Source organism: Hypanus sabinus, chromosome 22 (assembly GCF_030144855.1).
Source record: "Hypanus sabinus isolate sHypSab1 chromosome 22, sHypSab1.hap1, whole genome shotgun sequence".
Classification (NCBI taxonomy): domain Eukaryota; kingdom Metazoa; phylum Chordata; class Chondrichthyes; order Myliobatiformes; family Dasyatidae; genus Hypanus; species Hypanus sabinus.
The window spans coordinates 17,259,211-17,281,380 of record NC_082727.1 but is presented as its reverse complement, the minus strand read 5'-3'; the positions used below and the strand labels follow the sequence as shown (position 1 = coordinate 17,281,380).

The 22,170-nt window shown below is 46.2% G+C and overlaps 1 protein-coding gene across 1 annotated transcript in view; it reads left to right on the top strand.

Annotated features, from left to right (window-relative positions):
* The first annotated feature begins 1,745 nt into the window (after positions 1 to 1,745).
* The window catches only part of sfrp5 (secreted frizzled-related protein 5), a 49,248-nt gene continuing 28,823 nt past the window's right edge, over positions 1,746 to 22,170 (top strand). The window contains exons 1-2 of the mRNA XM_059947155.1: positions 1,746 to 2,784; positions 13,061 to 13,138. Of these exons, the coding sequence (XP_059803138.1) occupies positions 2,274 to 2,784; positions 13,061 to 13,138 (589 nt within the window). The 5' untranslated portion in view covers positions 1,746 to 2,273. The remainder of the gene's footprint in view (positions 2,785 to 13,060; positions 13,139 to 22,170) is intronic.

Here is a 22,170-nt window from a genome sequence, read left to right as displayed (position 1 = left end):
AATTCCCTCAATAGCCAAAACCTATCGATCTGTCTCAAATACACCGTGCCCCAGCAGCTCCTTGGGTAGGGAGCTCCAAAATCTCACCACCCCTGGGGAAAGACATTTCTTCTCAGCCTCTCTCAGAGCATCACCCTCTTTATTCTGAGGATGGGACCCTGGCTCTTGCTAGCCCAGGCAGGGGAGACGATGTCTCTGTATCTGTCCCACCTCTTCCCCGCTGTCCAGGGCAGAGACCTGGCACTGAAGATCAGTGTGGCCTGGTACATGGCGTGGACCCAATGGGGAGAATGAAAAACCGAGGGGGAGGGAGGGAGGGAGGGAGAGGGGAGTGGGAAGAGAGAGACAGACAGATGGAGAGAGGGGAGGAGGGAGAGAGAGTGGCAGAGAGATAAAGAGAGAGAGAAAATAACAGAAAGAGAGAGAGAGGAAGAGGGAAAGGAAGAAAGAGAGACAGACAGAGACAGACAGACATGGAGAGAGGAGAGAAATGAGAGAGAATGACAGAGATAGAGAGAGAAAATAACAGAAAGAGAGAGGAAAAGGGAGAGAAAGGAAGAAAGAAAGAGAGACAGATAGACAGAGACAAACGGAGAGAAGAGAAAAGAGAAAATGACAGAAAAAACATATAGAGAGGGAGATAGCAGATGGGAAAGGAAGTCAGGTAGAGGGAGAGGAAAATGCAGAGTGGGGGGAGTAAGAGAGAGGGGGGAAGAGAGAAAAACAGATATAGTGAAAAATACAAATTTACATACACACACAGAGACAAGCACATAGCCATTCACACACACACACACACACACACACACACACACACACACACACACACACACACACACACACACACACACACACACACACACACACACACACACACACACACACCAGTGGCCTGAGCCACAGAGAGAGACCACACACAGAAATGAAGCAGGAACGTACAACAGCGATGGACAAAGGGAGAGCCAGCAAGGACAAAGGCTCTGCGAGTGAATAACTTTGTGAAGGGAGTGAGGAGCAAAAACGTAAGGAGAGTGAGACCGGAGAGGAACGGGGAGATTATGTGAGTGACCAGCAAGGGAAAGACGGTGGGGGGTGGGGGGGTATGTGGGAGATCACAGGAAAGTTATAGGGGCAAAAGAGGAGAGAATGGGGAGGAATAGAGAAGGAAAACAGAGAGTGAGGAAAAAGAGAGAAAAAGGAGTGAAGAGAGAAAGGAGAGGAACAGAGAGCAAGCTGACGGACTGGAGAGAGGTGGAAAGGGAGGAGAGGGAGAGAGGGAAATGAGGGTAAGAGAATGAGAAGTGTGAAAGGGGAAGGGAAAGATATGGAAAAGATTCAGAAGGGGAAAGCGAGAGAAAGGAGGTGTGAAAGAGGATGAGAGGAGAGAGGGAGAGGACAGCAAGAGAGGGAAGTGAGAATTAGAGAGGACAGAGGGTGAGTTATAGAGGAGAGAGATACAACTAGAGAGGTGAGGAGGAAGAGAGAGAGGGAGAGCGAGATAGTGAAAGAGGGAGAAGGAGTGAGAGGGAGAGAGAGAGAGTGGGAGAGTGAGCGAGAGGGATCTGTCTTTGACAAGTAGTGTGTCAGTGTTGGGCAGACTCTATCTGCTCCAGCTGATTGACAGGGCAAAGCACGCAGCCAGATTAGCAGCAGCCGGCCGCTCACGAGCTGATTGGTGGCTGTGAAATCCTCCTGGCTTTGTGGGGAAGGCTGTGGGGCTGGACTCCGTCTGCAGAGAGAGCGAGGAGGGAGGGAGCAGCTAAATACTGGCCCCCTCTGCCGAGCCTGCCAGAGCTACCTTGGCTGTGTGTGTGAGTGGGAGAGTGCACAAGTGTGTGAGCGTGAGTGTATTCTAGTGTGTGTGTGTGTGTGTGTGTGTGTGTGTGTGTGTGTGTATGTGCATGTAGGTGTTCATGTGTACGCACTAGTGTGTGTATGTGTGAACGAGTGTGTGTGTGTGTGTGTGTGTGTGAGGGCACTTGTGTACGAGTGTGTGTGCGCGTGTGTCTATGTGTGTGCACGTGTGCCCCTGGCGTGTGTCACACCTTGTGCACTCCGCCCAGCTCAGAGTGAACCAGCAGGGCAGCACACCTCGGGCAGGCTGAGCGACCGCGCGGGAGGGTCACGTGCCTCAGAGCGGCGGCACTCCAGAAACCACAGCGCTCCCCCGGACCCCCAGCGCCGGCGGGAGACCACGAGGAGTCGGCGCGCGGCAAGGCCGGCAGTGAGAACGAGCCCCCCGCTCCCTGTGGCTCGGGACACGAGCGGGTGCGATGCGGAGCCTCCTGACTGCAGCCCTGCTGCTGCTGGTGGTGGGGACCACCTCGGCGAGCAGCGCGGAGGAGTACGAGTACTACGGCTGGCAGTCGGAACACCTCCCAGCTGGACGGCTCTACACCAAACAGCCGCAGTGCGTGGACATCCCCGCTGACCTCCGCCTCTGTCACAACATCGGCTACCACAAGATGAGGGTGCCTAACCTCCTGGAGCATGACACCCTCCCCGAGATCAAGCATCAGGCCAGCAGCTGGGTGCCCCTCCTGGCCAAGCAGTGTCACCCCGACACCCAGATCTTCCTCTGCTCCCTCTTCGCCCCCATCTGCCTGGACCGGCCCATCTACCCCTGCCGCTCCCTCTGCCAGGCTGTCCGGGATGGCTGCTCGCCCGTCATGGGCTCCTTCGGCTTCCCCTGGCCCGACATGCTGAGGTGCGACCGCTTCCCTCTCGACAACGACCTCTGCGTCTCGATGCAGTCTCCGGCCAACCCCGCCACTCTGCCACCAGGTAGGGGTCAGCGGTGGGGAGGAGGGATGCTGCGGGGGGTCAGCGGGGCTCGCACCTGTCGGAAGAAGGCCAAGGCTCGCGGCCCTTAGCTACCGGGCTAATGGACCGTGTTTCGGGAGCGCCTGGAGTCGGTGGGGGTGCGGAGGTTACAGAGAGATGGGGTCATGGAATTTGGAATGACAGATGGAGGGAGGGAAGGGGGAAAAGACAACCGCGGAGAGGGGAGAGCATGCGAGAGAGGGAGAGTGTTTAAGGAAGAGACAGCAGAGATGAGGAGAGGATGGGAGAGAATGAGGGAGAGACCTCAAGAGATTAGGGAGGACAGAAGGGAGAGTGTGAGAGAATTGGAGGGAAAGATGAAGAAACTGAAAGGGAGAGAGGGGAGATTAGGAAGGAGAAAGGGAAGGGGGAGGGACAGATGGAGAGTTTATGTGAAGGGAAAGAGAGAAAGAGGGTAGAGAGAATAGGGGAGGAGAGATTGAAAGGGAGAGAATGAGAAATGGAGAAAAAGGAAAAAAGGAGAGGGAGAGAAGGTGTGAGGGTGAGGGAGGAATAGAGGGTGGAAGGGAGACATTGTGAGGGAGAGAGAAGGAGAGGTTGCAGTGTAAAGGAACGGAATACCTGAGAGCAAGAGAGAGAGGAGAGAGGGGGAGAAAGGGTGTGGGGGAGAGGAAATGTTTTTGGGAGAATGAAAGGGAGAGAGAGCGTGTAAAAGGGACTGAAGAAGGAGCGATGAACAGAGAGTGTGAATGAGAAAGAAAGAGGCAGAGAAATGAAAGAGTTAATAGCAGAGAGAAACAGAATGTGTCTGTGAGAGAGCGAAGGGGAGAGACAGAGCAAGCCAGAAAGACAAAAGAAAGGGATATAGTGGAAAGAATAAAAAGTGAATGTGAGAAACTAACAGTGAAGGTATGAGAGGGAGGGAGAAATGAGAGAGAGAGAGAGAGAGAGAGAGAGAGAGAGAGAGAGCCTGAGGCCAACAGAGAAAAGAGACCAACCAAAGAAAAGAGAAATAGAGAAAGAAACAGCGAGAAAAGAGAAATGGGTAGAGAGATCGAGAGAGGAAAGAGATGAGGCAAACAGAAAAAAGTAAAGAGATCTGTGAGAAAGAGAAAGATTAGAACACGTGGACAGTGAGTGAGACAAGTGAACTGCTTCACAGGGAAAGGGCAAATGAGGTAACAAAAATAATTAAAGGTGAACAGAGAGAGAGAGACAGTGAGAGGGAGAGGGAGAGAGAGAGATAGTGAGAGAGAAAATGGGAGAGTGAGAGAGATAGAGAGAGAGAAACAGAGAGAGAAAGAGAGAAGAGAGCTGGTGAAAGTAAGAGAGAGAGGTGGGGAGAAACCAAACCAGAGACATTACAAAGTAATGTTGCCTTTCCTGAGCCTGGGTCACACAGCAAAGTGTGGCTACTGTCAACTGCAGGGAGGTGGGAACAGAGGATGGGAACAGCATGGGAAGGAGGGAGGTGGGGAGTGACGGCAGGGGGCAGGAGAGAGACAGGGTGCAGAAAGGCAGGGAGAGGGGTGAGAAGAAGGTGTACGCACTGAGGGTGACATGTAGGTGAAGAGGAGATAGATCAAGAAAGAGAGAGAGGGTGACAGGCTGGTATACAGTTAGAATAGAGAGACAGACAAAGGGTGAGAGAAAAGACAAGAGAGAGACGGGGCAGAGAGTGAGAGACTGGGAGCATGATACAGGCAGAGAGAGTGACAGATAAAGACAGAAAAAGAGAGGCAAAGAGAGAGTGACAGACTGCGAAAAAGAGAGACAGACAGAGAGCTACACGGAAAGAGGGAAGGATAGCGAAGGACAGGAGGGATAATTCGGGAGAGCAGGTCAATGCCACTTTGGGACAGAGTTTTGCTGTATTGCTGAGGTAACAGAGACTGTAGGTATGGCTATGAAAACATTTCAGGCATGATTTGTTTTGCTTTGGTCTCTGGTTCCTTTCTTTATATTATGTATGAATAAGTAATTTGCCAGGAATTCTCACCCTTCATTGAGAATTCTTGCTTCAATTCTCCGTGCACTTTGAGTGTTTGGCTGCTACCGTAAATCCTCTGGTATAAGGTACGCCTACAGAGTTGTACGTGTCGGCTTCAGCCTCCTTGGCACCTTGAGGCTACACCAAGCCCTCTCCCTGCCCTGTTCCATCGACTATCCTCAACAGTCACACCAACCTCCCATGCCCCCATGACCCGAGCAATCAATGACACAGAGGCAGTGGCAACAGCCACCATTCAGTTGGAGAACAGCACAGAAAGATCCAAAAATTTGGGGAATGAAGAACCAAAAGTAGGAAGAAGAGAAATAAACACAAGCGATTCTGCAGATGATAGAAATTTTGAGCAACACAGACAAAATTCTGGGGGCACGTCAGGCAGCTTTAACGGAGGGGAACTTTTTAAAAGCTATTTATTAATGCTTTTTGGGAGGGTGATTTTAGATGCATATCATATTTATATTGAGTTAAATACTGTATGTAATTATTTTTGCTACAATAAGTGTATGGGACACTGGGAAAATGTTGAATTTCCCCTTGGGGATGAATAAAGTATCTATCTATCTATCATCTATCTAAATAGTTGACATTTCAGGCTGAAACCCTGATGAAGGGTTATCCGACCTGTTGAGTTTCTCCTGCAGTTTGTGTGTATTCCATGAGAAGGAGAGAGAGTTATACTCAGATTTACAGTAAATTAGTTTATTATTGTCATGCGTATGTCTTTAGAATGAGTGGAGCACCCAGAGGTTGCAGGGAGAGCATGCAAACTCCTTACAGACAGCGATGGGATTGAACCCCAGGATATAAGTGCAATGTGTCCTGTACACAGGGACCACACTTCAATTGAACAATGTCTAAATACGAAGTAATATACTTGCCTTGGCAGAATGTGATTTGAATAGTTTTAAGGTAACTATGGCTAAATATTTGCAATAAGGCCAATTTAATTTTGGTAAGTTCTCCCAATATAATCTTTCCAGGGATTTATAGGCTTTAAGAGTTCATTTTATGAAACTCCTGTTCAATTTGAGACCAGATTTATCTTCCCATCTTTATATTCTGTCTCATCATTGGCAGTCAAAGAACTGTTGAATTAACGGTGCTCCGGGCAGGGTCAGAGAGGGGTGCAGGAAGACAGTGGGAGGCAGAGCTGAAGCAGAGGAAGATGGGGAGGGGGAGTCTTCACTAGGTTGCCTGAACATGGGAGAGTCACCAAAGACCCTGACAAATTTCTATAGAGGGTGGAGAGCATTCTGAGTGGCTTCATGGCCCCCTGGTATGGAGGCTCGAATGCACAGGGTCACAGGTGTCAGACTCAGCCAGTTCATTCACGGTCACAGCCTTCCTCACCATCAAGGACCCAAGAGATTCTGCAGATTCAGATTCAGATTATTGTCATTTAGAAACCACAAATGCAATGCAGTTAAAAAATGAGACAATGTTCCCCCAGAATGATATCACAAAAGCACATGACAAAACAGACTACACCAGAAAATCCACGTAATGTTTGGTAATCCCCAAATCCAGAGTCCGGAGAGGCTGCTGCGTATTAATATCGTGCTACCATCTTGGCACGTTCCCCGGAAAGGAGCTCCAAACCCACCAGACAAAAACAAGACCAAGAACTAAAGCTACAAGACCTGCACAAAACCACATAACTACAACATATAGTTACAACAGTGCAAACAATAGCATAATTGATTTAAAAAATGCTGCAAGTCCAGAGTAACATGCACCAGATGCTGGAGGAACTCAGCAGGTCAGGCAGCATCTAGGGAGAAGAATAAAGAATCGCCGCTTCAGGCCATGACCTGAATGAAGGTTGGCTCAAAACATTGACCCTTTATTCCTTTCCATAGATGCTGCCTGACCTACTGAGCTCCTCACTATCAAGGGCACCTTCAAGAGGCAGCATCCATCACTAAAGACCCTCACCATCTGGGACATGCCATCTTCTCATTACTACCATCAGGGAGGAGGTACAACACTCACACTTGGCAGTTTAGTTGTAATTCCCTGCCACCTTCAAATTTCTGTACGGTCCACGAACCCATGAATAATACCTCAATATTTCCATTTTTCAATACGTAATTATTTGTCATTTATAGTTATTGAATGTCTTTGCACTGTCCTGCTGCCTCAAAGCAACAAATTTCACATCATAAAAGATATTGATAATAGATATGGCTCTGATTCTGATGATGGGTGGATCCAGTGAGGAGAGATGATGGACAAATGGTTAAGAGGAGAATGGGAATGGTGACGGGCTGGGAGGGGATGGGCGGATCCAGGTGATGAGGGATGATGGGCATTTGGAGGAGGGGAGAGTGGGAATAGTGACTGGGAGGTGATGGGTGGATCCAGTGAAGAGAGATGATGGACAAATGGTTAAGGGGAAAATGGGAATGGTGACAGGCTGGGAGGTGATAGGTAGATCCAGGTGACGAGGGATAATGGGCAGATGGAGGAGGGGAGAATGGGTGTAGTGACAGAGGATGGGAGGTGATAGGTAGATCCAGGTGAGGGGGATGATGGGCAGATGGAGGAGGGGACAACAGAAATAGGGTGGGAAGTGATAGGTGGAGGTAACACGATGCTGCATACGGTGAGTCTGATAGGAGAATAAGGCGGAATATGGAATAGAGGGAGGTGAAGAGGTGACCAGTGAGAGGGCAATGGAGGTGTAGAGTGAGAGTGGTGACCAGGGTTGAGAGGTGGTAGGCAGAGGGGATAAGGGCTGCAGATTGGGGAACTGGATGAGATTATCTGGATAATTAGACAAATGAGCTTTAGTTTTCCACTACAAACTCTCACCCAAATCAGTAAACTGTGTGTTAGAGCTTTAGGCAAATGGACCATTCGATGGATTATTTTTATTGGTGTATATCATAAACCTTGCTGAATCCAAAAGGAGAGGAAGGGAGAACATGGAACCAAATAAGGGAGGTGGGATAACAGATGGGAACAGTGGGGCAAGGGATTGAGTGGGAGTTGTGTATGGATGATGGACAGATGGAGAGGGTGCGGGGGAAATACAGACCGGTGGGGCTGAGGTAGATCGGAGTTAGGAAGGACTGGGTAGATCGGAGTTCTGGTCCTGATATTTAAACCTCTTGCCTGCCCCTCCCAACTTCTTCAAATACTTCCAGCCCCTCTGGTTTGTGCCTGCACCATGTTAGAGAAACCTGGCGTGATCATGTCTGTGGAGCTGAAATGCTACTGAAAAGATGAGCTCTAAAGAGTCCTTGAAAGTAGGTTGTAGAACCTGTTCGGAGATGAGGTGAGCAAAGCTATCCACACTAGCTTAGGAGCTTGATGGTTGTAAAGTAGTAAGTGTTCCTGAACCTGGTGGTGTGTACAATGGTAGTACCAAGGAGAGAGCATGGCCTGCATGTCAGGCGTCCTCAATGATGGATGCTGCTTTCTTGTGGCAGCATTCCTTGTAGATGTGCTCAATGGTGGAGAATCCTTTGCCTGTGATGGACTGGGATGTATCCAACACTTTTTCACTCCTGGGAATTGGTGCTTCCATACCAGTCCATGATGCAACCAGTTCCATACTCTCCACTTCGCATCTATAGAAGTTTGTCAAATTTTTTTGGTGACAAGCTCAATCTACGTAAACTCCTAAGAAAGAAGAGGTGTCTTCTTTGTGATGGTACCATATGCTGGTCCCTGGTATGATAATACCAAGGAATTCAAAGCTACTGACCCTCTGCACCTTCAAGTGCCCAATAAGGACTGGATCATGGACCTCGGGCTTTTTGTCATGTAATCAATACTCAGTTCTTTGGTTTTGCTGACACTGAGTGAGAGGTTTTTGTTGTGGCACCACTCAACCAGATTTACTGATCCGAGTACAAGCAGCTTCCGAATTCCATGTCCATCCTATTCTGATTTCTCGCTCATCCCATATCTGCATCTTCTTATGGGGAAAGGTTGAGTGAGCTAGGGAATTCAGAAGATGAGAAGCAACATGATAGAGGTGTAGGATAATGAGTGGCATAGATAGAACAGACATGAGTACCTTTTTCCCAGCATGGTAATGGCCAAAATTGATGGGTAGCTGTTTAAGGTGAGTGGAGATGTCAGAGGGAGGTTTATTACACAGAGAATGGCAGGTGAATGGAATGTACTGCGATGGTGTGGTACTATAGGGACATTTAAGGGACTCTTAAATGAGCAATACAGTAATTGAAAGAAACGTGGAGGGTTATGGGCTGAGTAGATGGGAAAGGTTCGATTGATTGTGGAGTAGGTTTATTTAGGTCAGCCCAACATTATGGGCCAAAGGGCCATTCTGTGCTGTACTGTTCTACGTTCTATGATCACTTCTCCATTAGCAGCTCTGCCCCCACTTCCTCTGCTCTCAGCTTTGGATACCCCATCTCAGAACCTTTCTGTTTCCCCCTGCCCCACACCAGTCACCCATCATAAGGTTACCACAATCAATACCTTCAATATCCTCTTTAATTCTCCATCCTTTCTCACCTGGTCATAACCCCTCTCAGCACCTGTAAGTATATTGGTTTATTATTGTACCAAGGTAGAGTGAAAACTTGTCTACGTACTCGCCACACAGATCAATTACACAGTAATTGAGGTAGAACAAGGTAACCAGTAACAGATTGCAGAGTGAAGTGTAACAGTTACAGAGAAAGTGCAGTATAGGTAATCAATAAGGTGCAAGGTAGATTGTGAGGTCAAGAACCCATCTTATCACACTAGGGATAATATGATGAAGCCTGAAATGTCAATTTATATCTTTCTATAGCCTGACCTGCTGAGTTCCTCCTGCATTTTATGTGTGTTACCCTGGATACCCGGCATCTGCAGTTGCTTGTATTTATACTAGGGAACCATTTCATTTACAAAATGCTGCTTTTGTGGACAAGATGTTCAGCAGGTTCAGTCAAGAGCCTCTTGTCTGAAAGGATTTTATTGAAAGTGGTTCATTTTGCTGGTCACATTTGAAGACAGAATATAATATTAATGGTAACACTCTTGGCAGTGTGGAGGATAAGAGAGATCTTGAAGTCCATGTCAACAGAACACTCAAAACTACTGCGCAGGTTGACAGTGTTGTCAAGAAGGCCTGTGGTACGTTGGCATTCATCAACCATGGGATTGAGTTTAAGAGCTATGAGGTACTGTTACAGCTATATAAGATCTTGGTCAGACCCCACTTGGAGTACTGTGCTCAGTTCTGGTCACCTCACTACAGGAAGGATATAGATACTATGGAAAGAGTGCAGAGGAGACTTGCAAGGATGTTGCCTGGATTGGAGAGCATGCCTTATGAGAATAGGTTGAGTGAACTTGGCCTTTTCTCCTTGAAGCGACGCAGGATGAGAGGTGTATAGGATGATGAGAGGCATTGATTGTGTGGATAGTCAGAGGCTTTTTCCCAGGGCTGAAACAACTAACATGAGAGGGCACAGTTTTTTGGTGCTTGGAAGTAGGTGCAAGAGGGGTGGTAGGAGTAAGTTTTTCACACGGAGAGGGAGGGGGGTGCGTGAAAAGCACTGCCAGTGAAGGCGGTAGAGGCGGATACATTAGGATCTTTTAAGAGACTCTTAGATAGGTACATGGAGCTTAGTAAAACAGAGGGCTACGCAGTAGGGAAATTCTGGGCAGCTTCTAGAGTAGGTTACATGGTCAGCACAACATTGTGGGCCGAAGGACCTGTAATGTGCTGTAGATTTCTATGTTCTATGAAAGTTTATTGATAACAGAAGCGTGGTTGAGAAAGCGAAATCATTAAAAAGTCTGCAAAAGGTAGCGGAGGTGGCAAGAACATGGTGGATGGAATGTAGAAAGAGATTCTGCTCCTTCATGGGAACAATTGTGTGAACAGGATTACTGTCAGGACGTTACATGAACAGGATTTGTGCAAAGACTAGTCCTCATTTGAACTGAATAATATTTACGGGAGCTTGTTCATATATATGGGGTCCATAAGTTAGACATTCGCAAACCAGTAAAATCTCAAGTTTATTGTCATCTGCACAAGTACAGGGGTAAAATTAAAAATTTATTTTTAGCAACATCACAGGCACACAATATCACACAATTAGCATTCACAAGGAGAAATATTAACATAAGTAATCAGGCAGTCCTGATGAAGTGTCTTGACCTGAAATGTCAACTGTTTATTCCCCTCCATAGATGCTGCCTGAACTGCTGAATTCTTCCTGTGTTTTGAGTGTGTTGCTCTGAACATAAACAATGTTCAAAAAAATACACGGCACAGTAACATAGCCGTTAACGTGATCCTACTACAATACCAGCATGGTGTATAGCATGGTTATGTATCTTTACACTGTACACTGCCAGCTGTAAGAGTAGGGTTCAATTCCTGCCACTGTCTGTTTGGAGTTTGTCCAGTCTCCCCGTTACCACATGGGTTTCCTCCGGGTGCCCTGGTATCCTCTCACAGTCCAAAGACAATGAGTTAGAATGAGACAATGCAAGTTCTAGGTGTGCCCCGGAAGTATCATGACAATTGTGGGCTGCCCCCAGCACATCATGGCCTGCATTGGAACTTGACGCTAAACAATGCCATTCACTGTACAGTTCAATGTTTCAATGTACATGTGACAAATAAAGCTAATTTTTATTATTAAAAGTTCTGTCGCTGTCTGTAAGGAGTTTGGATGTCCTCCCTGTGACCGTGCAGGTTTCCTCAGGGTGCTCCAGTTTCTACCCACATTACAAAGACTTCAGGGTTAGTATGTTCATTGGTCACATGGGTAGATGGGTGTAATTGGGTGGCATGGGTTCGTTAGATGGGAAGGACATGATACCATGCAGTAATAACAAAAAATAAACACAATTAGACCAAAAAAATGAACATTTTAGATCAAGGTGGTCCTAGTGTTGCTAAACCATAGTGATTAGGATTGTGCAGTTTGGTTCATGAAAGAAATGGTTAAGGGGATGTCACTGGTCTTCAACCTGGTGGTGGGTAACTTCTTGCTGCTGTACCTCCTGCCTGAGGGTATCTGCAAGAAGATGACATGGCCTGGATGGTTGGGATCTTGGTGATGGATCTTACCATCTTGAGACAGTGCCTTTCGTAGGCAGAGCCAATAGTACCAAGGAAAGATCTCCATGTATGGGCATTCACAACAAAGCAATGACGTCTTACTGAGGTTGCAGACTGCTTTGGCCACACATGGAGCATTAGATCCAGGTAGCAGAGGAAGACTGTGACCTTGGACTCAGCTCATTGTAGATAGATAAGATCAATTCCTACAATGAGCACGTTGACCAATGAAGGAAGGCCATCCTCGAGGTTAGGAGAATGACAGGTGACATTAGTGAGGTGGGTGCCAGGAGGAGGCTTTCTCTTGGTGGATTGTCCCAGGACAGTCAATTAGGGCCGAGTTTAGGAGTAATATCATTGTTTAGATGTGCTTGGATTTCTCAACTCAGGGACCATAGCTCATAGGTCTCTGTATATAGCTAATGTCAATTGTTTCTTGGACATTAGGATATATGGATCTTTGATCCCTTGAAAGTTGTGTCACAGGTAGATAGGGTCATAAAGACAGCTTTTGACCTGAGTACAGGAGTTCAGATATTGTATTGTGAAAGTTGTATAAGAACTTATTGAGGCCAGATTTGGAGTATTGCATCACCTACTTGCAGGAAAGATATCAGAAGAAATTTACAAGGACTTTGCCAGGACTCAAGGACCTGAGTTCCGGGGAAAGTTTGAATAGGTTAGGACCCTATTCCCTGGAGCACAGGAGAATGAACGGAGATTCGATAGAGGTGTACAAAATTATGAATGGTACAGGCAGTGTAAATAGAAGCAGGCTTTTTCCCCTAAGGTTGGCTGAGACTAGAACTAGAGGGCATAGGTTAAGAAGGGTGAAAGGTGAAATATTTAAGGGGAACCTGAGGGGAAAATCTCTCCATTCAGAGGGTAGTGTGAGTGTGGAATGAGCTGCAAACAAAGTGGTAGACATGGGTTTGTTTATGTGGAAGGGATGGGTATGGAGGGCTATCATTCAGGTGTGGGTCAATGGGACTAGGCAGAATAACAGTTCAGAAAGGGCTAGATGGGCTGAAGGGTCTGTTGAGGTGCAGGGATGGACTCTATGACTCGATGGGAAAATGAGCTTGAGGGAATAGGACCAATCTTGATGTTATTGAATGCCAGAACAGGGTCGAGCATCCCAGTGGGTGACTCCTGTTCTTGTTTCTGTTAACAGTGCAAAAAAACTAAACTGCTTTATCCTTCTCCCCATTCTGCAGTCTCAAAGGTCTGCCCGCCGTGTGACAACGAGATGAAGGTGGACATCATTCTCGAGCACTACTGCGCCAGCGAGTTTGGTGAGTCCTCGTTCTGCTCAAGTGCTTTCCGTATTGGTGGGGTGGGGGCACCTAAAGGTTGAATAGTTGGTTGTGAGCCAGGTGGTGTGAGAATGGCGGATTGTAGGTGATCTAACATTTCGACAGCGTTCTCCTACACAATCCTCCTTTCTCCAGATACTCAGAAGCCCAGCCCTTTTCCACACTGACTGAGCCCATCCACGATGAGATTTGCAGGGAGAGTGGTGGAAGGACGAACGAGTAGACAGTATACACTGCCGTCAGGGTAAATTAAATTGGTAATTCAATAAATTGGTTTACTATTGTCTCATGTTGCAAGATACAGTGGAAAACTAGCTAGGGCCTTCCATACCGATCATTTCATGACACAGTGCATTGAGATAGCACAAGGGAAAGCAAGGAGAGAATGCAGAGTAAAGTGTAACACTTACAGAGAAAGTGCAGTGCAGGCAGGCTATGAAGTACGAGGCCATAACAAGGTGGACTGGGTGGTCAAGTGAACATCTTATCATACTAGGGGGCCGTACATTACGCAGTCCTGTGCTATATGTTTTCGGATGCTTGTAACTTCTGCCCAGTGAGGGGGGTGAGGAGAGGGTGGGTGGTGTCTTGCATTATGGTGGCTGCAGTACTGAACCAGTGAGAAGAGTAGACAGAATCCACGGAGAGGACGACGTGCTGAGCTGTGCCCACGACTCTGCAGTCTCTTGTGAAGCTCGTCACGTGGCTGTTTTATCCTGGATATGAGCTCCTTCAGAGTCATTGGAGCCACCCCTCCCCCCCCCCCAGACAAGTGGAGAGTATTCCATCGCACTCCCAACGAGCCCATGTTAGATGGAGGAAAGGCTTTAGGGTGCTAGGAGGTGAGATCCCCGGCCAGATTGGTGCCCTTGTGTCTGGAACGGTTGGGTTTCAGGTCAGTGCAGAAAGCCAGGATGCTGATGGGGGATGATTTGGCGATGGACTGGAGAGGTTAAACTTCCTTGTTGAGTCAGTGCTATTTTCACATCCATCTGGGGGAACTGAATGACATACTGAACGTCGTGAAATTTGTTGTTTTGCGGCAGCAGTATAATGCAATACAATAACAATAAGAATATATATATATATAAAATTAAATCATGCAAAAATAAATAAAAAGACTAAAGGACAAAGCCTCATGAGGCCTGTCACATGTACATAGCTTCAGAGCCAAGCTACAGCTCAGTGAATTAAGTATCTCCATGGCATATGGATGCTCCAACCTGCCCCTTCCAATGGCTGAGGGTGGTGTGGTGTGAAGAGGCATCTAACACAATGCTTTACAGTGCCAGCAATTGGGGCTCGAATCCCGCCACTGACTGTAGGGCATCTGTAAGTTGTCATGGTGACCACACCTGTTTCCTCCAGATGCTCCAGTTTCCTCCCACATTACAAAGACATACAAGTTAGGGTTAGTGAGTTGTGAGCATGCTATGTTGGTGCTGTAAGACTGGATCGAAGGCCCTCAGACTGTTTTGGTCATTGACACAAACGACGCATGTCACTGTATGTGTCAGTGTTTCAATGTATGTGACAACTAAAGCTACTCTTTAATCTCTAGGATTACTTTTAAGCAGTCAGTCTTTTTCACTAGACACTACTCCGACATGTTAATGCTTACCACCTCCCAATCACCCTGTTCTGGTCAGACTCACTCTCTCTCTTTGTTTGTCCTGTCCTGTTAATCTTGTTTGATCACACAACTTCATAAACACAGCAAGTTCTGCAAATTCTGGATATCTGGAGCAAAACACACAAAATATTGGAGCAACTCAGACTCCTTCTCTTCTCCTCCACTGCCCATCACCTCCCTCTCTATCCTCTCCTCCTTCTCCTTACTCTACTATCTCTTCTTTCCAGATTCCTTCTTCCTCAACTCTCTACCTCTTCCACCTATCACCTCCCAGCTTCTCACATCCTCTCCTCCCCCCATCCACCCACCTTTCTCCTTACCTGGTCTCATCTATCATCTACCAGCTCCACCCCATCCTCTACTTTCTTATTCTAGCTTCTCCCCCACCCCATCCTTTCCAATTCTGATGAAGTGTCTTAGCCCGAAATGTCAACTGTTTATTCCCCTCAATAAATGCACCTGGATCAGCTGAGTTCCTCCAATATTTTGTGTATGTTGATCAGACAACTTGACTGGGGTCAACTCTCCACTGACCCTCAACAAAACATTCAATAGACACACAAGAAAGATCATAATAGGAGTAACATGTTTAACCCCTCGTTCCTGCTCCCCCATTCAATGCAACCTCAGCACCATTTTCCAGCACTAACCCCAAATCCCTTGATTTCATAGGGCCATAAGACATAGGAGCAAAATTAAGCCCTTCAGCTCATTGAGTCTGCTCCATCATCAGTCATGGCTGCTTTATTTTCCCTCTCAACCCCATGCTTCTGCCTTCTCCTGTCACCTTTGACAGCCTTACTTATTAAGAACCTATCAAGTTCTGCTTTAAATACAATGGCTTCTGGTTAGTTGGGCCACCAGTTAATTGGGACAGCCACTTATTCGGGACAATTCTTGCAAAACAACAAATCATAAACACAAGAAATTCTGCAGATTGGGGGTGAAACTCAGCATCAGAGAAGTGAACAAACCTGCAGATGTTTCAGGCTGAGACCCTTCTTCAGGACTGGAAAGGAAAGGAGAAGATGCCAGGATATAAGTTTGGGGAAAGGGAAGGGAAAAGGGATATCTAGAAGGTGATAGGTGAAGCCAGGTGGGTGGGAATGGTAAAGGGCTGGAGATGAAGGTATCTGATAGGAGAGAAGAGTTGACCATAGAAGAAATGGAAGCAGGAGGGGCACTAGGGGGAGGTGATAGGCTGATGAAATGAGATAAAAGGCCAAAGTGGGGAATAGAAGAAGAGGGGAGGGGAATTTTTTTGTTACCAGACAGAGAAATCGATATTCATGCCACCAGGTTGGTGGCTACCAAACCTAACCAAGAAAATAGCTGGGATTCCTTTTGCTTATTTGGGACACTATGCCACTTAATTAGGACGGGAGACCATTGTCAAGCAGTTTCTTACTAGTGTTAGTTGTGTTCATTTGTGTACAAAAAGCAGTGATGTTTTTGCCACTGATAATTGACAAGAAATAAGCAGAAAGACAATTCCGAACTGTTTTGTTAACTGCACCTTCAAACATTGAGGGCTGGAGTTGCCAGAAACGGCTGAGTGGGAAAATAAAACCATTTCACTACTTCAACAAGTTACGAACTACAAAGAACTTGAAGGTATCGACAATCATCTTGAATGATGTAATGAATATGAAGATTTGGAGGGCACAATCGTCGACAACATCCTATGAATGCTGTCCTTTATTTGCACAAGGTGTCTGCGCTGAATTTGTTCATTTTTAGTCAAAAGAACACAGCAGCGTACACTGGATAAATGCCTCTGTTGGTAACTATTAGAAACTAATACTCAGTTTTATAGTACTGTACACTAGTAGTGTTCTAATTTCACTCAAATTCAAAGTCCAAAGTAAATTTATTATCAAAGTACACATACTTTGATAATAATCATACATATATGGTTATATGTCACCATATACAACCCTGAGATTCATTTTCTTGTGAGCAAACTCAAATACATAATTTGTTACTCAGTCAACTTTTTTTTTTAACAGCTTTTTAAATTATTTCCTTTAAACTTTGGCTAATTGAGGCAGCTGCTTAATTGGGCCAAAAAGTATTGATCTTGATGTGTCCCAATTAAGTAGACTCTACTGTGTACCCAATGACTTGGCCTCCACATCTGTCTGTGGCAATGAATTCCAAAGATTCACCACCTAAGCAGCATCCATGGAAAGAATAAACAGTCGACATTTCAAGCCAAGACCCTTCTCTATTTGTTGATTTCCATAGTTGCTGTGTGTCCTGCTGAGTTCCTCCAGCATTTTGAGTGTGTTGCTTTGGATTTCCAGCGTCTGCAGACTTTCCTGTGTTTATAATTTGTAGAGCACTTTTCAGTCACAGGCTGTCAAAGTGTCGAGTGATGCTTTTAGCCAGCCTGTTATACCAAAGACCATAAACAGCGATGGAGAGGTATGGATTAACGATGGCTTAGGGGTGAATTGGAACCCTTTGATTCTCCACAGACATTAGTACCAACATGAAGTGTTGTACACTCAGTGGCCACTTCAGTAGGTACATCTGTACATCTGCACGTTAATGCAAATATCTATTCAGCCACTCATGTGGCAGCAACTCAAAGCATAAAGGTATGCAGACATGGCATGGACAAGGGCTGCAGTTGTTTGTCAGAGCAACCATCAGAAGGGGGAAGAAATGTGAACCAAGTTGCTTTGACCATGGAATGATTGCTGGTGCCAGATGGGGTGGTTTGAGTGTTTCCGAAGCTGTTGAGTTCCTGGGATTTTCACACACAGCAGTCTCTAGAGTTTAAAGAGAATGGTGTGAAAAACAAAAAAAGCATCCAGGGAGTAGCAGTTCTGTTAGTGAAAACAGCTTGTTAATGAGAGAGGTCAGAGAAGAATGGCCAGACGGGTTCAAGCTGACAGGAAAACAACAGTAACTCAAATAACCACATGTTACAACAGTGCAGTGGTGTGCAGGAGAAAATCTCTGAGCTCACAACACGTCAAACCTTGAAGTGGGTGGGCTACAACAGCAGAAGACAAGGAACATACACCCAGAGCCAATTTATTGGGTACAGGAGCCACCTGATAAAGTGGCCACTGAGCGTAGAGTTGTACAGCATAGAAATGGTCCCTTCGGCCCAGCAGGTTTATGCTGACCCTTTTCCTATATGCCTGCAGTAGGTCCATATTCTCCTATGTCTTGCCTAATTAATTGCCTGGCTAAATGTCTCAGAAAGATAATGAATTTAACTGTCCCTTCTGGCAGCACATTTCCCAATGGACAAGCTACTGATTCTCAGGGAGATGTAAGAGACTGCAGATGCCGGAATCTGGAGCAATGCATTATCTGTAGAGAGTTGGGTATTGGAATTGTCAATTTTTTTCAGTTTGAAACCCTGCATCAGGACTGAGATTGGAGAGGGGAGATGATTGGTATAAAGAAGAGAGGGGTGTCAGTAGGTGATAGATGGATCGAGGAGATGACAAGCAGATGGAGCCTAATGGGGGAGGATGAGGTGGGGATGGGGGACAGGAAAAAATAAAATACTTTTGATGAAGTTTATATTTTGCTTTGAGGCTCTTCCCCTGGACTGAAAGATACAGGAGAGATAGTCAGAAGAAAGAAGTGAGGGTTAGGAATGGATCTGGTGAGTGATAGGTGGATCCAGGTGAGGAGGAATGTTGGGCAGATGGAGGAGGGGAGAGTGGGAATAACAGCAGAGGCTGGTAGATGATGGGTGGAGGTGACAAAGATCTGCAGGTGATGGAACTTGATAGGAGAGGAAGGTCCAAATAAGGGGGGTGGGGAGAGCTGATGGGAACAGAGGGAGAAGTGTGTGGGTGAAGGGAGATGGAGTGGAGGGGAGAAAGAGATAGGGTGGAGGTTGGTGGATCCAAGAACATAGAGCATAAAACAGTACAGCCCTTTCTGTACAGTGCTGACCTTTAGCCTATTGCAAAACCAATCTACCAACTCCCTCCCACATAGCTCTTAATTTCACTTTGATTTTTGTGCATATCTGAGTCTTTTAAATGTCCCTGAATAATCTGCTTCTACCACTGCCCCTTGCAGAGTGTTCCACACACCCACCACTCTGTGCCCGAAAAAAAAACTGCTGACATCCCTCCTATACTTTCCTCCAATCACCTTAAAATTATTCCATTTGGTATTCGCCATTTCCACTCTGAGAAAAATTTGCTGGCTGTCCACCCTATCAATACCTCTTATCATCTTATACACCTCTAATGAGCCGCCTCTCATTCTTCTTTGCTCTAAAGAGAAAAACCCCAGCTCACTCAATCTATCCTCATAAAACATGCTTTCTAATCCAGGCAGCGCTCTGGAAAATCTCCTGCGTACCCTCTCCAAAACTTCTACATCGTCCCTGTAATGAGGCACCCAGAAATGAACACAATACTTAGAGCTGGACATAATTCTTTCCAGGAGGAGAAAGCGGTTGAGAGACAGAGGGTGTGGTTACCAGAAGTTTGAGAATTCAATGTTCAGTTTGGAGACAGCCCAGATTTAAAATGAAGTGTTGGTCCTCTAGTTTCTATAGCTTCAATTTGGCAGTGGAGGAGGCCAAGGACAGCCAGCCAGTGTGGGAATGGGGTGGAATTAAAATGACTGCCTCCTAGGATACCCTGCCTTTATTTCTAATGTCTACCCATGTCATCAAGAACAACTACTCCCAATATGTTCTGCCTAATCATCAGTGTGATTCCCTCTTCTCACTTGCGTTCCCTTCACTCATGTTCCCTGGACCTTGCCCTTCCCTCAGCTATGTTTCCACGACTGCAGCAGCAGCGTTATTCCAACTGCTAATCCCTGCTCTTATTTTATCAATAAAGTGTAGGACTTTATTGAACCAGATGGGTTTTTATGAGTTTTGTGGTCACCACCACCAAGACTTTCTTTCCAAACCAGATTTGTTTGCTTATAGGCGTCTCAGTTGCTTGAATTTCAGGGTTACTGTCACCTCTGAGATAGGAGGTCCTGGGTTCAAGCTCCACTCTAGAGCCCTGAGCACAAGAAACCAGGCTACTTCTGTTGTGCAGTGCTGGGGGGGTGCGGGGTGCAATAAAACATTAAAGCATCATTTGCCTTTTCAGGTACACTAGATTCTAGGCTCTTTGGTGGCAGGATTGGGAATCTGATCATACAGGGTCTGCTGGAGGAACTGTCATCATCCTTGTCTCCTCTTTGTCAAGAGTGAGCGGAGAAGAAGAGTGCTCAGCCCCTCAAGTTGTTCTGCCATTCCGTTAGATCGTGGTTGAACCATTTGCCATCATTCAGAATCAGCATCAGAATCGTGAATTTTACACACGTCCCCTTATTTGGAGGCGATTGGACTAGTTTGGTGAGAATAGCCAACAGGGATTCGTGTTTGTTGTGGACAGACCATACAAGAAATGAGGCAGATTTTGACATGTTGTAAGCAGTTAATTTTAGTCATAGAGCAATGCAGATCAGTTGGAAGATGGTGGAGGCAAAAGGGATTAGTTTGGGAGGGCCTTGATTACTAATTTAATTAGTTTGGCCAAAGGGCCTTTCCCTGTGCTGTACTTTTCCATGTTCTATGGTCCCAGTCACCCACGTTTGGCCTATAACCCTCCAAACCACTTATCTCCATGTACCTATCCAAATGCCTCTTCGGTGCTAAACTTGTACCCATCTTGACCACTTCCTCTGGTAGCTCATTCCAGGTACTCACTGCCCTCCATGTAATACAGTTACCCCTTATGTCTCTTTAAAATCTCTCTCCTCTTATCTTGTGTCTGCTTGTTGTAGTGTTTGATTCCCCAACCTGAGGAAAAGACCATGACTGTCCAACCTTACCCACGTACAACACGCTTAACAAGATAAAATCCTATGGCGTTACAGGAAATATACTGGAATGGATAGAGGAATGGCTGACAGGCAGAAGGCAGTGAGTGGGAATAAAAGAGGCCTTTTCTTGTTGGCTGCCAGTGACTAGTGGTGTTCCTCAGGGGTCGGTATTGGGACTGCAACTTTTCACATTGTTTGTCATTGATCTAGACAAATGGAATAAAGACTTTATGGGAATGTTTGCAGATGATACAAAGATAGGTGGAGGGGTAGGTAGTGCTGAGGAAGCAATGCGATTGCAGCAGGACTTAGACAAATTGGAAGGATGGGGGAAAAAAGTGGCAGATGGAATACAGTGTTGAGTCATGTATGAAAATTCATTTTGGTAAAAGGAACAATAGTACAGACTGTTATCTAAATGGGGAGAAGGTTCAAACATCAGAGGTACAGAGGGACTTAGGAATCCTTGTGCAAGACTCCCAGAAGGTTAATTTACAGGTTGAGACGGTGGTAACGGAGGCAAAGGCAATGCTGGCATTTATTTCAAGGGGAATAGAATATAAAAGCAAGGAGATAATGCTGAGCCTTCATAAGACACAAGTCAGGCCAAACTTAGAGTATTGTCAACAGTTTGGGGCCCTATGTTGAAAGGACTAGATAAGGTGGATGGGGAGAGAATATTTCCTATGATGGGGGTAGCCCAGAGCTAGAGGCACAGCCTCAAAATTGAGGGGCAACCTTTTAGAACAGAGGTAGGGAGGAATTTTTTTGGTCAGAGGGCAGTGATTCTGTGAAATGCTCTACCACAGACTGTGGTGGTGGCCAAGTCCATGGGATATTTAAGGTGGAAGTTGATTATTTCCTGATCGGTCAGGGCATCAAAGAATATGGCGAGAAGGCAGGTGTATGGGGTTGAGTGGGATCCAGGATCAGCCATGATGGAACGGATGAATGGCCTAATTCTGCTCCTTTGGTATGTGGTCTTATGGTCTCATTATTTTATAAACTTTTTCGAGATCTCCTACACTCCAGGGAATAAAGATCCAGTGTGGTCAACCTCATTCCTCCAGTCCGGTAGCATCCTCATAGATCTCTTCGGCACACCCTCCAGCTTCACGACGTCTTCCCTATAACAGGGTGATCAGAATGTACACTGTACTCCAAATGCACCCTCAACTGGAACTTAGGTAACTGCATCAATGTGCTCCTACCCTGCCATGAGTAATGAAGGTTGGCATTGGTAAACTTTTGTGTACAGGTTGGCAGGAACCTGATTTCTGGAATCCCCACCCTAAAATGTCTCTCTATATCACCTGTGCAATGATGCTCCTTGATCTCTAACTCTTCCCTTGTAGTTTGAGTCACTTGCCCTGATCTTCCTTCTGCTTCTCAATAGAGTCATAGATCACGGCAGCACAGAAATAGGCCCTTCAGCCCATCTAGTCTGTGCCAAGCTCTTACTCTGCCTCATGCCCTCAACCTACACCTGGACCATAACCCTTCATACTCCTCCCAACCATGTACTTATCTAAACTTCTCTTAAGTGTTGCAATCAAATCTCCAT